This window comes from Bemisia tabaci, chromosome 7 (assembly GCF_918797505.1).
Source record: "Bemisia tabaci chromosome 7, PGI_BMITA_v3".
NCBI classification, from domain to species: domain Eukaryota; kingdom Metazoa; phylum Arthropoda; class Insecta; order Hemiptera; family Aleyrodidae; genus Bemisia; species Bemisia tabaci.
The window spans coordinates 46,517,082-46,532,048 of NC_092799.1; the positions used below are offsets into that span (position 1 = coordinate 46,517,082).

A 14,967-nucleotide genomic window follows, 5' to 3' on the forward strand; every position below is an offset into this window, starting at 1 on the left:
TCGGTGGCTACCTATGTAATGATTACCGCTGTGTTTACTTTGTAACCATTCAGTTGGGTTCCGATCCATGTCAGCGACTCAACTTCCGCCAAAAAGGATTTTCAATCGTCGGAGTTTTAGATTTTCAGGTTTCCATGACGACGATATGGCACATCGCGGTAGGGCCAGTAGTCTTGGATGACTATTTTTTTTCTGTTTTTTACGTGCTGCGCTGTTACGCTATAGGTGACGATCAATTTGTGACCTTGAAAAACCAGGTCAAGATTTAATAGCAGGCTCTCATCTCTGCACGGGCCATTTCATACGTTGTAATTCTGGGCTCTCAGGATTCGCATTAAATAGTAAAAGTATGTGCTCTCTATGAAAATTTTAGAAGCATTGGTGCTTCTAAACTCTAAATTTTTGACGGAGAAAATTGAACGTGGCCTCTATCAAACCAGTTTTAATTGGTGGAATAATATTCAATTATGAGTCTCTGAGATATTTTCGTGTATGGTGGCTAAGACTCTATTAAATAGAAACCAGGGAGCTGAGCCCCATGACTGATTCGACCCCGAAGCGCTATGCGTTACGCGTTACCCTCATGATTTTCTATTATAGAGTAAGATGTAGAAAAGTTGAAACGTGATAAAAAAAACTGTACATCTAAGTCTCCTTGTCTACCAAGGACCTAATTCGCCCCATCCTTTTTTTAAGTCGCAATAGTTAAACGCCTTTGTCCTAGTCGTTCCGTTAAGCTCCTATTTAACTTAATCCTTGCTTTTTTATTGAGCTGTATATCATCCTTAACCCCTTTCCGATGCAGTTCAGTTTTTCTGTTTAACTATTATTTGAAGTTGTTTTGTCGCCATCTATCCGCTAATCCCAAGCAATAATTTCGGTTAATCTCAAGCAAATACAGTCATTCCGTCTTATCGAATGAAGCTGATAGCCGCCCTCTTCCCACCCGCCTCTCTATTGTGTTTATAAGTACTCTCAAGTACTTTACGATGTAATAATCGGCGTTTTCAGAAGAGGTATTCGAAGAAAGTCAAGTGTTCATATGCAAAAGCGTCGAGGTATGTCTTTGCTCTTGTTTTTGATGACCCGTCGAGTATGTTGGAGGAGCACCAAGATAAACTATCTTATTTTTGATCCTTTGTAACTTTTTATCTTCTGCCTTATTTCTATAAGAACTTTTGTCTTGTCTCTTTGCACTTACGCGGTTCCTCCCTAGGTGCATTAACGCCGGGATAGTGCAGGCTCAGTAGGAAAATCGCGCTTTTTTGAGAGCGCCAAAACGATATTGCGGTAGAAATCGGGTATCAAAAGAGGTCGGAAAGGATTCGTTGCAACGATTCAACGAGGGTACCTGTTTTTTGACGGTTTGTTGTTGCACTTAAGAAAATACTAGGTGTGTCAAAGAAGCAACTTATCGCCCCGAATTTTTCATTCACGACAACCAAAGTTTTCTTGTTGCAATAATCTTCCTCTAGATGTAACAACCAGAAAAACTCTGCTGTGATAAAGAAAATTTGGTTCTCTCAACATAACTGCCGGAAAAAAGTTTTCTTTGTTATTATGAACTAAATTTTTCCTCGTAAATTCTAAATCCCCGCTCCTCTTAAAATTTTAGTAGAGAACGGAATATAGGGTCTTTGATTCCAATATTACGAAGTCTAACTGCCCTACGCCATTTGGACTTGGTGAATAATAGTGCCAAACACTCAGTTTCAAGTACACATGCAAAGGTCACGAGGAGGTTTTTGGCTTTAGTCCTCACTTGCAGAAAGTGTAGACATTTCTTCCATAAAGGGAGCCAGAAACCATCCTGAATTTTATATCCTTTGCGAGTTTGAATACGCTAATTCTGCAGTAACCAAACATTTGAACCGAACATTAATTCTGCAGTTCTGAATAATAAATCAGTTTCTTGAATTTTTGGTGGAATTCAAATCGTGAAATCGGGTTTTTGTGGAACGTTAATACTCCTAGTTTTACGGTGTAATTAACTGAATGCAACTATTCGTACCCGACGGATGTCTGTGTTGCATAAGCAAAATACCGAAGGCGCTTAGACATTTTCAGCGTTCCCCACGAAACCAACCGTACCGAAGCATTCAGTGGTCAAAACTGTGATTTTCTTTAAGAAGCAATACTTATCTGCACTGGAAGGAAACTTCGAACTGATTCCTCGTCCCAAAATTTCTTTTAAAAAAGTTACAAAACAAGTTTTTGTTTTAGACTTTTCTTAGTGAATTACAAATGTGAGCAATAAAAAATAATGGAAAGAAAGGAAAGAAAAGGGAAAGAAGAAATGAAGACAGGTAGTAGAAAAAGAGAAAGAGGAAAAGAAGAAATAAATAACTTGTTGTGTCAGCCGACAACGTTTAGTGCTAATTCCAGACGTCCTTTAAAGCGGAGTAATAAATTGGTATCAACATAAATAATTGCCCCTAGTGACTGTTTACTTTCAAGGAAGATTTAACAAAATTAAAAATCAATGTCTACTAATCCAAAACGGAATAGTCTTTAGTTATCACGGAGTCAACTGCAGGACGTTTCAAACAATACGTTACTTTCATCATTTAATTTATCACATTGCTTAGTACTCATACTGTAGTCAAATATTGTAATTAATGCACATTTGTAAAAAGGTTCATCCAGCGGTGTTTTTCAAGGCAAACAAAACAGCTAACCGAAGAAATAGAAAATATAGATGTTGACTTGAAGAAACTTTAGTAGATAAAGTGCCAATTACCTCGCAAAGGTACTCCGCTGCCATAAGGTGTCTGGTACCTTAAGGAGCCGAAAGACAAGGCCTCGCTTGCGTACATTAGGTCCATAATACAGCGTACGACAACGTGAAAAGAATTTAGTTTCTTAGTTTAATTTACAACCAAAAGCACCACTCGGAATGTCAGAGTCGACAACAGTACATTTCTGCCATAAAACGCACCGGCAAAACAAAGTCCGAACTATGTTTCAAAGAATGCGGAAACGCGTGTTGAAAGCTGGCTAGTCAAAGGTCACTCACGACCTTTCGTATCGACACAGATCACGGAACCGGTCAATTCGGAGCGTTTTTGATGCGTTTTACGCGTCGCACATTTCGAAAAACTTGGATTCGAAAATTTTGAACTTGACGGCGAGAATTGTTGGGTTTTATATAGGAAGGATGAACGGAACATACGCGTTCGGATGCAGCAAGCGCAGGCGATAGACGAATGCACACGTGCGTCCAGAGGCGTAAACAACGGCTCGAGAGCGTGGAGTGGTTGCGTGGTGGGGGCCGCGCGCGTAAAATCCCCCATCCCCCCGCCTCACCCCCTTTCGCCCCCTCCCTCGCCCCCCTTCGCCCCCTCCCTCGCCGGCGAGAGTCTTCAATCAATCTGCTTTCCCCTAACTTGCCCCAAAACACAGCCGTGTTGCCGACCCCGAGCAGCTGCGACGCAAATAGAGGCTGCGCCGTATTACGCACTTTTTTTTTTATTTAGTTTATATTATTTTTATTAAATTTTTTTGTTTTTTTTTATATTTTATCGTTATTTTTTATTTTATTTTGTGTCACTTATTATAATTCATTTCTTTTTTTAATTTATTTTTATCTTTGTTTTCATTTTATTTTAATTCACTTATTTTTTAATAGTTTTTTATCTATATTTTTTATTTTATTTTAACCTATTTTTTTTTTTTTTATCTGTACTTTTTATTTTATTTTAACCCATTTTTTATTTTTTATCTTTATTTTTTATTTTATTTTAATCCATTTTGTTATTTTTTATCTTTATTTTTCATTTTATTTTAACCCATTTTTTTTTTTATTTTTGGTCTTTTTATTTTTTATTGTAGTTTAATTCATTTATTTTCGGCCCTTTCATCTTTAATTTTTATTTTTTTATTTCTTTCCTTTTCCCCAATTTTTATTCCGTTTCCGTAAAAATTAAAGCCTACGTTTCTATGTGTTAATTTACCTTTTAATCGTAGGCGCCTTTCTCCGTCTGAAACATAGTGACTAATAGAGAACCTTCTTGATAATAGTTCGGGGACTGCGGGATCATTTCTGGCTGTTTTACCAAACTTGATGTGATCTCGAAAACGTTCGCGAAACATAGTTTAAAAAATAGTTATTCCAAAATCTAGTCCTCTAATCTAAGAGTTGAGGGTCGAAAATTGAAGGACTTAGATGTAAGTTTATGCCCCTTATTGAGAGGAAGTAAACAAAAGCGCAACGTGTGCAACTCAACTTACGTAACTTATACAACTTACTGCAATCCATGAAACTTATTGAAATTTATGCAACTCGTGCAATTATTGCGACTTATTCTTTAGAACACTACATTGCGGATTTTATGTCGAAATCTTAAAATTTGACATTCGGCCCAAACCAGGCAAAATGAGCTTTACTCAAAATGTTACCGTCTTAAAATTACGTCCCTTTCTGAGGACACTCCTCAATAAATATACAAAATGTGGATAAATCCGGTGCTTACGCTGAGCGTCGACGGTTAAGAGATATCGTGGCACTTGGCACCGCTGGATTGACACTATCATTGCAGTTTTTGTGTTGTTCTCCCAGTGATCAACTGGAGAGAACTTTCCTTTCACTCTGGGCTATTTAATCAATGTAAAATCTCGAAAAATCTCGATCGCTAGTGAGATTCTCCTCTGTTCTCTTGTAAAAAATCGCTTGAAAAAGCGATTTTTTGTATGTGTGAGTGCGCTCCCATAAGATCTGATGTAACCGCTTATTGTATTAGTGTGTATTTTACAGGGGTTTTTCGAGACTACCGATAGTCGCTGTTCGATACGTCGATACGTCGATTCAATTCTAAACCTACCAACCCTTTCCTACAAAATACCCTGTTCCTTCTGAGTTTCCTAACTTTGCCTTCTTTAACTCCGTTTCTAAATAAACTGTATTAATTATCTGAAGTTCTTTATATCTTAAAGCTTCAATTTCCAATATGAATTTCCTAACTTTTTCACCATTTTCCTTATAAAACAAAATCAATTTACGTATGTACTTTTTACCCTTGTGTTTAGCGCTTGTTTCATTTGTGCGTCAGCTTTGATACAATGGCGGATTGTTTACGTTCATTTTATAGTTGAGCATTTTCCAATTTTTTCCTTTAAATCTCTTCGAAAAAGTCCCAAAATGACTTAGCACTCTTTAAATAAGTAATTCACCCCTTCAACTTAACATTGATGGTACTTTGGATGGTTCCACCTTTTGCAGTGAGAGAAACTGAATTGCCGAGTTTCTGAGCTGGCTATGGCTGGCTCCTTGGTTTGTCCGTGTCTTCGGTTTGATTTGTGATTTGTGCAACTTCCTTAATGGATAATCTTACTTATCAAAATACTCTTTGACTGTGCGTGGAGTGTAATTTTGTCTTGAGTCTTGACAGCATTAGCACCATGTGAATCAAAATTTCAATCAACTCCATTTTTGCCGCAGGGTAGGGATCCTTTAGCTATCCTACCGCTATCAGAGTGCTGTCGAGAAACTAATCACAACTGTCGGTATGTTCTGTTGAGCAGTTATGTAAATATAAAACGGTTGTATTTGTTAGTCAATTTCTTTTGTATGTGAACAATAACTGAATGTCCAGAATTCCAAACATCTGACTGTATCTCAAGTATATGTCGGAAATATTTATCAAGGTCAGAGTTTGTGAATCCTTGGCAGCAGTTAATGAATTTCCCCTAAGTAACAACTTCGCTCAACAAAGTTTGGTAAGTAAGTACAGCTCAGATCCACCATCGTACACATATAATTACATATTAGTTTAAACTCAGTGCGAGTAATGTTTTGAGGGTAAAGTGTTCTCTATTCTCCAACATTTATTAGCAGGGGTGCGAATTGCGCGGAGGCTGAGAGGTACTTGTTACTTTTCTAGATTTTTCAGATTTGCAATTTTTGTGGAATACTTACTGTGACATTGGCACACATTCTAAAATTAACAAGAAATTCCACAAAAGTTTGATCAGCGCGTTGTGCTGACCTTCTTGCGAGAACCTAGCCCGAAGCTGAAAATTGCAGAGGCATGAAACAATGTTCACTTTGGTTTGTGAGATTTTCTTATAAACTTGGCATCCTCATATTTGTCCGACTTTTACCAAAATAATCTTGAAATTATCTCTCCCATCACCACATAGCAACAAAATTAGCATAAACATTCTTGATAAGAGGTGGCATAGTATCCAGAGACCCCTGAGAGTTTTGTATTAAATACTAATGATGCTCCTCTGGCAGAATTAAAAATTGACTATTCTAAACTACATACTCATATCAACAGCTCTTGCTGACAACAACTGCTACTTCATCAACTTAATCTGAAGTTTAGAATAATAGATAAGCCGCCAACTAATGTACTATCATTTCCATGCAAACAGTCAACCTTGTATTTATTGAGGAATGATAAATACAGTTTTTACTATGCCTTAGAGTTCTTACCATAATTCTTACCATTTGGAGTCAGGAAATAAAAATAATTGCTTCATTGTTTGCATTTTTATTGGCCAACTAAGTTCACAGTGGAACTTTCGTCTACTTGGTGTTAATGAAGGTAAATATTTATTCTTCTCTTATTTGGATGAGAATTACCTAGGTACATCAAATAGGTATGACATACTGTGACACTGGGTGCCGCTACTAGGTACTCTACTTATATTTCAACGATACTGGAAAAATTCATAACTCAGGTAAGGGCGTTATCTTGCAAGCTACAGAGCTAGTAATTAGTCATATTTCGATCCTTGAGATTCTTTCATCATTCAGAAATAAAAAACTAAATTCAGCTGGAACAGGCACATTTCTAGGAAGGAATGTGACGGATCATTTATATCTAATTTATATCTTATCGTCATCTCATTTATCAAACAATGCTTCTCGTCCTCATCTTGTTCTAATCTTGTTGAGAGCAGGCGAAGATTTGAAATGCGCGCTACAGATTCGGTAGTCGCCTGGCAAAAGTGGTACCCGCCTGACGTCACAAAACTTCAAGATGGCAACAAAAATCAAACTGGGACAATAATCAAAGAAAAGGACTGTGGTGGTTACAAAGGAATACCTAAATGATCATTCATTTTTTCGAACCCTTATAATTTAAAAAAATTAATTTGAAGTGAAGTACGTATTTGGAGACTTTACACTTTACTGGGAGAACATCCAATGCCCAGCATGAGCATTGGAAACGTCATTCGTGAACTCAAAATGACCGACTTGTTTGTTTATGTTTACAAGTGGGTCCCCCCTGCCATCGGGGAGTGTTGCGTCGCATGCTGTCTCGATAGGACGCCAGGCGTTGTGTCGTATTCAGCCGACGCCAAACAAAAGCTCACCGCGGTTCGAATACCTAATTTTGAATTAAGCTTTAGACACGATTGGGACCAGGTTAATCAAAAATTTTAGCTCTGGTAATGAGCAGGAATAATTGTCAATCGCAACGTGAGCTCTCGCAATACAGGTTCATTTTTGGCCAGGTGGGAACCTTTTGTCTCGGAAATGAAATTTATGAACACGGTGATAAGTTCTTGAGAAGCCAGGGAATCTACGGCGCGGCACTTCATTTTTTTTCAATTTCAAGAGGTTGTGCCTACAATTTTTTTATGAGAAATCATGCAAAATTGAGAAGTCAGGGAATTTTGTGTCCGGACTACCCGAAAAGTCAGGAAAAAGTTAAAAAATTTGTCTTCCTGGAGAAGATTGTGAGACGCAATCGTTTTCGAGCATGTAGCCTCAGCAGTGTTCATTTTTTTAAAAGGAAAATACAGTTTTGAGTTAGACTGAGAGACTCTTGAGATGGGGATAAATAATCTTTACATATGGCGTTTGTCGTTTTAATGAGTTATTTAAATATTAGTAATAGTGTCGACGCCAAAAACATAGATCCAAAACTTGCGAACTGATTTTAAACTCATCTGCTCACTTAATGGCGGACTGCGCGAATATTTTTTCTTTTTTTAAAAAGTTTTTAAACGAGTTTAAGTTACCTATTTAAAAGAATCTCTCGTTCTTTTCGTGTTTCCGTGAATTGGTTTAGTAGCATTTTCGCAAATCTAATTATTTTTTTAAATCCAGGATAAAGTCCCATCGATAACGCTGGAGAATTATCAAACCTATCTTTATTATTAAAAAACGCTACTGATCTTTTTTTGCAAATAGAAGCAACAGGGAAAGTTCCGTCTTTTAATACTTTCGTCACAATATCGCATTGCTTACTTTTTTTTAGCTCTCAGTCGACAACACCCAAAGGAAACTGTGAATTCATAATTTTTAATTATTTTATTCCTTTAATTTCCCCCCATCATATTTAACTCATTTAGAGGCTAGACAAACAGGGTCAATGCCCTAGTCAGAAGTTAGAAGAAGAAGAAGAATTCCTCCCCTTTTTTTTTTTTTTGTCTCTTCGTCATAATCTTCTTCTATCAATATTCTCGAGTCAGGTCGTGTGCCGTGGGCCGTGGTTCAGAAGAGAATCAATCACTCGCAAAGGTACGGTTACATATTCCTCGAAGCGTTTCTTCTTCATTTCGCCTTCATTTGAGAGATTAGGCAAAACAGGGACTCCGAAGCCCGAATAGTGGTATTCAACGCCTTTGTCCCAGTTTCCGTTGTCCGCGCGTTGAAATCTGAGCTGTTTGTGTAGTGGACGTTTGGCAGTTCGTCTCTAACAATGATATTAAGTATTTCCCGCCTCGATCACATGGCAAGTGGCAACAGTGTGTCGTTTTGGAGGATGATATTTTTAACAGCTTTCCCACCTCCGACAGACCCCCGCGGGTAGTCGAAACCGCTCGTTGTTGCCATCTTTACCGTCGGAGGCTCGACATGACGCTTCGCAACGAAGAATCGAACGATGTCTGGCAACCACGCGCCCTAAATGCATCGGATACTAAGAGAAGTGCGTCTAATTTTTTGATGTCCGGGCTTCGAAATCGTTGGTTTTTTGCGTCTTTGATTTTCAGCCGCGGCCCGAAAGTGGCGCCCCCTGGAGCGTAATTCGGTGCTTTTCGCTGCAAAATTATTTTAAGGTAATACCTCAAAAAAATTTTGAATTTTAAAAAAAAATTGCATTTACCACCTCTCTGGATTGAAGAAATATCATTTAATGCGAGGAAGATTTTTTTCTCGCATTTTATTTCTATTTTTTTAGGGGTCATGCTTTAAGACGATACCAATTCCTCCTGATTGGGTTTGTTTACATTAGCTCTTAAAACTCGTGTGGAAAGCCTAAACGTGAAGAGCCAATCAGAAAGCGGCGCGGACATGGCGTATTCTCCTAATACTCAAATCTAGTCTACGTGCACTGGAAAAAAAAAAAAACACATTGGATCTAGAGTCCAGACTCTTGAAAACATTGAGAAGAAAAAATACTCTTGATTCAATCAGATTTTTGCTTGAATCAAAGCGGAATCCGCTTAAATTAAGAGGCTTAGTTCTTGATTTAAGCTAGGTTCTGATTGAATCGAGAGTGCTTTTTCTTGTCGATGTTTTTAAGAGTCTGGACTCTAGATCCAATGTGTTTTTTTTCCAGCGAGAGAGGGTCCAAAGCAGCGCGGCAATGATGGTTTTTTGGAACGTGAAGGGCCGCACGTAGACGCATTCTTGGCGCACGCATCCAGCGCATTTCAAGGCGCCACGCACCTGCAACACACCTGAGCGCCTGCCCTCCTGCAGGTTGACCGTCGCGCGGCCCTCAACGCAGCACGTTGAACCCAAACAAATCCACAATATTGTGTTTATATGAATGCTTTTCCATGCACAGCTCGGCCGTGTCACCGAAGAGAGTGAAAATTAAAGTTATGAGAAAATCAACATAGCACTGTTCGAGTGGAAAATTCTTTGGGAATCCTCCTTTTTCTGTAGTACGTTCATTAATCATCCTCTAAAGGTTCAGTTACACGATCAAATTGAGCCATCAAACTGAAGCTCTGATTGGTGGAAAAAGACCTGAGGTGAGGATGCGACCAATGAGAGGCCCAATTGATGGCTCAATTTGATCGTGTAACTGGACCTTTAGAATATTATTATCCAAAACGCCGATTTCCGCAGGCAAAACCTAAAGAATCGAAGAAAATAAAGGTAATTTTGGGAATAGGCTCTTAATTTTTTTGCAAACCAACCCTATCCGACTAATGTCGCCAAGCGTAAAAACCGAGCACTGGCGAGGCGTAAATGATCGATTATTCTCGATTTTCATTGATTTTTGGCGAATTTTTTAGCTTTTACTGTGTCTCTTTAACAATCTGGCACTTTTTCAATTATCGAGGAATTTCATCAGAATGTGTCAAGGAAATCGGGGAAATGTCGAACTTCAATTTTCAAAATTATGTGGCAACACTGAAATTAGTGCATCAGAGAAGAATCTTAGGTTCAAATTTTCGCATTGACTCTCGTGAGAGGAGAAACCTCTAAATGTACCTTAATCCGTTTCGACATAACGTTGGTCCTCTGACTTAAGGGCGTATCTAAATTTCGACATGAGCCCTGTTTTACGTGTAAATCCGTCCATTTTGGGGCTCATACGGAAATCGAGATAACGCCCTAACGTCAGAGGACCGATGGTAACGTGACCTGCGGGGCGGTTATTGAAATTGATGGACAAAGCGATAGACAAAGAAGACATTGGGAGTATGGAGCGATCTTATTGGTTGACATGGTTGGTTCTTATAGACTAAGGAAGAAAATGATGGACTAACTGTCGGGTCTTTAGTGGGTTGCCGTTAGTTAGTCCATTACCTACCTCCTATGTCCATTGCCACCACCTGCTTCCACTGATAGGATCCCTCCAATCCCTTTCGTCGTCTTTGTCTATAGCTTTGTCTATCAATTTCAATAATTGGCCCGCTGGCTCCTTTCCGCAAAATTAAGTTCAGTTTTTTGGTTGAATATTAGTGTGTGTGCTTTCTGGTGAGATCGGCCGCCTTTTGCAAGGTGCAGCCATGAAGCAGAGGCAGAGGCGTGTGTGCTTTGCGATATATCGATTGATCTGCCATTTAAACCTATGGAAAAGGATCGATAAACAGGGTGTTCGCGACGAACACCTTTACAATCGATTCTTTACCATTGCTCCAAATAGGGAAATATCGATAATGGATCGTTCACGCCTCGCCACTGAGCGGAAGACATGAGGAAATGACCACTCTTTACGTAATGGAGTTGGGCTCTTTTTACGCAATAGCCAACTACTCTGATCACTTAACGGCCGGCCGTTGTTACGTCTCAGAGGTGTCGTTTCGGAGGGTTGCCAGTAGGAACCCATCTCACATCTAGAACATTCTCGTTTTGTCTAAGAAGAGAGGAGGCGTAATCAATTGAGAACATTAGAACATTCTCGTTCCGTCTCGGGAGAGAAAAAGAGTAATTAATCAGGAACATTGCCTCAATCGTTCCGATCTAATAGTCGTGTAGGAGATCACTGATAAGGCCGTTGCTTTTTCGGTTCGCAATTTAGGATTTGTGGCATGTCTAGAACAAAAATTGAACGTGTTTACGGTAACATAAACTGTATACAGATGAATAAAACCGCAAGGAACTTTGGAGCATCCTAATTATTTTTTGCATAGTTTCTTTCAGCACCTACACGTTCAATTTGGTCACTCCCAGTGGCGTTTTTTTCGCACACGCTCTGGACAATGACACCCATCAATGAGTGAATTATTAATATCATTTTGTTTCTCTATCGGAGTCGGCATCAATATTGTCTGGTTAATATTTGGCATAGGTAAATCTCTGAGGAGGAAGATATATGACCAATGCAAAATGCAAATCCTCTGATGTATCACTGTTGCTGCGCGGAGAACGTTGTTGGCCTACCTCGAAAATTGAAGGCGAAATAGAAATGCGCGTAATTTTCATATTTCTTTACCGTGGATTCTGCCTCCTCTAAATTTTCAGTCATGTAACGCCAATGCTATCTTTAAAGGTTCATGCAGGTGGGCAATTCTACGAAAAGTGTCCAATTTCAATCATGAACGTTTTATTTGTAGAATGCGTGATGACAAATCTCGCATTTTGTCGATTATATTTGAATCTATTTTCAACCAATTCTGACAATTAAGATTGTGAAAGTCAATGTTTTACGCTTACTTATTCAGCTTTTACTGCATTAAATGTCATGATTGCCAGATTGCAATGTTCACAGCCTCATAAAGGGTATATCCCTGGGTAAGGGCACCAAAATGCCCCTCCTCACGGATTTTGAATTTAATGGTCTAAACCCTTTCAGGAGGTCCTAAAAACATAGTTTTGGGCAATTTTACCCTCCTGACCCCAACCACCCCCCCCTCCAGCCCCGAAAAACCCATTTTTCGGGGAATTTTGGGGTATTTTCACGTTTTATTTCATATCTCCCGCAATTTTCGATAAAAATGCACCAAAATTTCACCAATTACACATCAGACCAGTCAGATTCTTGGGTAAAAAAATCAAATTTATCGTACCTTATTTAGGCCCCTAAAAAAAATTCGTAAAAATCGTCAATTTCCAATTTTTTTCAGATTTTAGCGGTTTTAAAAAAAAGAGGACACATACATTTTTTTTTTGCCTTAAAATGTAGGTAATATACCCAGTTGTTACCGAAAAAAAATTTCAAGCCTTCACGCGTGGTGCGTCCCACGAAAAAAATGGTTTTTTTGGCGCCAAAACGGTTAAAATGGCTCTTTTGGCAACGGTTTACTCGCACGCTATCAAGATTGTAACACTAAAATCTCTAATTTTTGGTTTCAATGTTTCAAGAGGCATGCCTTAGTATCGTCAGAAAAGGTTTCAAGTCGATCGAGTCCTTGCGCCCCACGTAAAGTACCGGTTTTTGGCGCCGAAATGGTCAATATTGCTATTTCAGAAGAGGTTACTCGCGTAGGGTGGCCCTTATTTTTAAATTTACGGAGTTTAAAGTGCGGAACCCTGCAAATGGTTTCATTTGATGAGAAAATAATGGGGAAAAAATAAAAATTGAGAAAAAAATGTTTTAAAACGCGCCTAAAAGAGCCTAAAGTTCCGAGCGTGGCGTGCGAAGACGCGTTTTTTCGTCATTTCGCGAATTTTTTTCCTCCCTTTAAAATGTTCCTACGGCTTTGAAATTTTTAGAGATTATACATTGTTTAGAGTACTTTACGAGAAAAATAATGAAATTTACATAGCTTAGTTTAAAATTCTTTCTTATCCCCATCAAAGAGGCCACGTCGTGCGATTTCGTCGATGATGGTTCATAACATTCTCTCGGCTCGGTTTGCCTGAACGAGATTAAATTTTTTCCACTAGTCAAAAGCAAAAATTCTTCAGATTCTAGAAGTAGTGTGTCTACCGAGTCGTTTAAACTAAACATAAACAATTCTGTTCAGCTGCTGGAAAACAAGTCGATTTAATGGTATTTCGCGGCTAACATGCAAATGAACGATATAAAGGGAAAATCGGCAAAATCGCACGACGTGGCCTCTTTGATGGGGATAAGAAAGAATTTTAAACTAAGCTATGTAAATTTCATTATTTTTCTCGTAAAGTACTCTAAACAATGTATAATCTCTAAAAATTTCAAAGCCGTAGGAACATTTTAAAGGGAGGAAAAAAATTCGCGAAATGACGAAAAAACGCGTCTTTGCACGCCACGCTCGGAACTTTAATCTCTTTGGTAACGTTGCATGGTGGCAACGATCATGGTGTCAACAAACCAAAAATCTGATCATGGAGTCAACGATTGTTGACGTCGTGATCAGGTAGTAAAACGCAAAAATGGGGCCTGAGCATGGTGTCAACGATCACGGTGTCAACAAAACAGAAAAATATCCTCCTTGAGAGTAAAATTAAAAAATTAAGTGTACAGGAGAGGTCTGGGTCACGTATAGTTGGATTAGGTTAGTTTAGGTCAGGACATGTACGGTTAGATTAAGTAGGTAAGGTTAAAGTTATGTAGGGTAAGGTCGGGGAAAGTTAAGCTCTGTGAAAGTGGGATAGGTCTTGTAAGGTGAAGTTGGGTAAGGTTAGGTAAAGTTGGGTAAGGTTAGGTTAGGTTAGGTAAGGTTAGGTTAGGTTAGGTTAGGTTAGGTTAGGTTAGAGTAAATAGCACAAGAAAAACAAGACTTGAAATTTAAAAGGTGTTACTGAGGCAAGTTTTAAGTTTTGTTGACGTCGTGATCGTTGACACCGTGATCATTTTTCATAAGGGTCAGAATTTTTTTATTTTTGGATGATCATGGTGTCAACAAAAACTTAGAAAAACTGTTTGTTGACACCATGATCGTTGACACCATGCTACGTAATCGGCTCTTTTAGGCGCGTTTTAAAACATTTTTTTCTCAATTTTTATTTTTTCCCCATTATTTTCTCATCAAATGAAACCATTTGCAGGGTTCCGCACTTTAAACTCCGTAAATTTAAAAATAAGGGCCACCCTACGCGAGTAACCTCTTCTGAAATAGCAATATTGACCATTTCGGCGCCAAAAACCGGTACTTTACGTGGGGCGCAAGGACTCGATCGACTTGAAACCTTTTCTGACGATACTAAGGCATGCCTCTTGAAACATTGAAACCAAAAATTAGAGATTTTAGTGTTACAATCTTGATAGCGTGCGAGTAAACCGTTGCCAAAAGAGCCATTTTAACCGTTTTGGCGCCAAAAAAACCATTTTTTCGGTGGGACGCACCACGCGTGAAGGCTTGAAATTTTTTTCGGTAACAACTGGGTATATTACCTACATTTTAAGGCAAAAAAAAAATGTATGTGTCCTCTTTTTTTTAAAACCGCTAAAATCTGAAAAAAATTGGAAATTGACGATTTTTACGAATTTTTTTAGGGGCCTAAATAAGGTACGATAAATTTGATTTTTTTACCCAAAATCTGACTGGTCTGATGTGTAATTGGTGAAATTTTGGTGCATTTTTATCGAAAATTGCGGGAGATATGAAATAAAACGTGAAAATACCCAAAATTCCCCGAAAAATGGGTTTTTCGGGGCTGGAGGGGGGGGGGTGGTTGGGGTCAGG

General features: G+C 38.7%; 2 protein-coding genes across 2 annotated transcripts in view; one reads left to right on the top strand and one right to left on the bottom strand.

Annotated features, from left to right (window-relative positions):
• Positions 1-3,235, bottom strand: part of fok (fledgling of Klp38B) — a 32,903-nt gene extending 29,668 nt beyond the window's left edge. The window contains exon 1 of the mRNA XM_019049594.2: positions 2,741-3,235. Coding sequence (XP_018905139.1) covers positions 2,741-2,825 — 85 coding nt within the window. The 5' untranslated portion in view covers positions 2,826-3,235. The remainder of the gene's footprint in view (positions 1-2,740) is intronic.
• neb (kinesin family member nebbish) overlaps positions 1-14,967 on the top strand; it is a 67,859-nt gene that overhangs the window by 38,081 nt on the left and 14,811 nt on the right. The gene's annotated exons all lie outside the window — the stretch shown is intronic.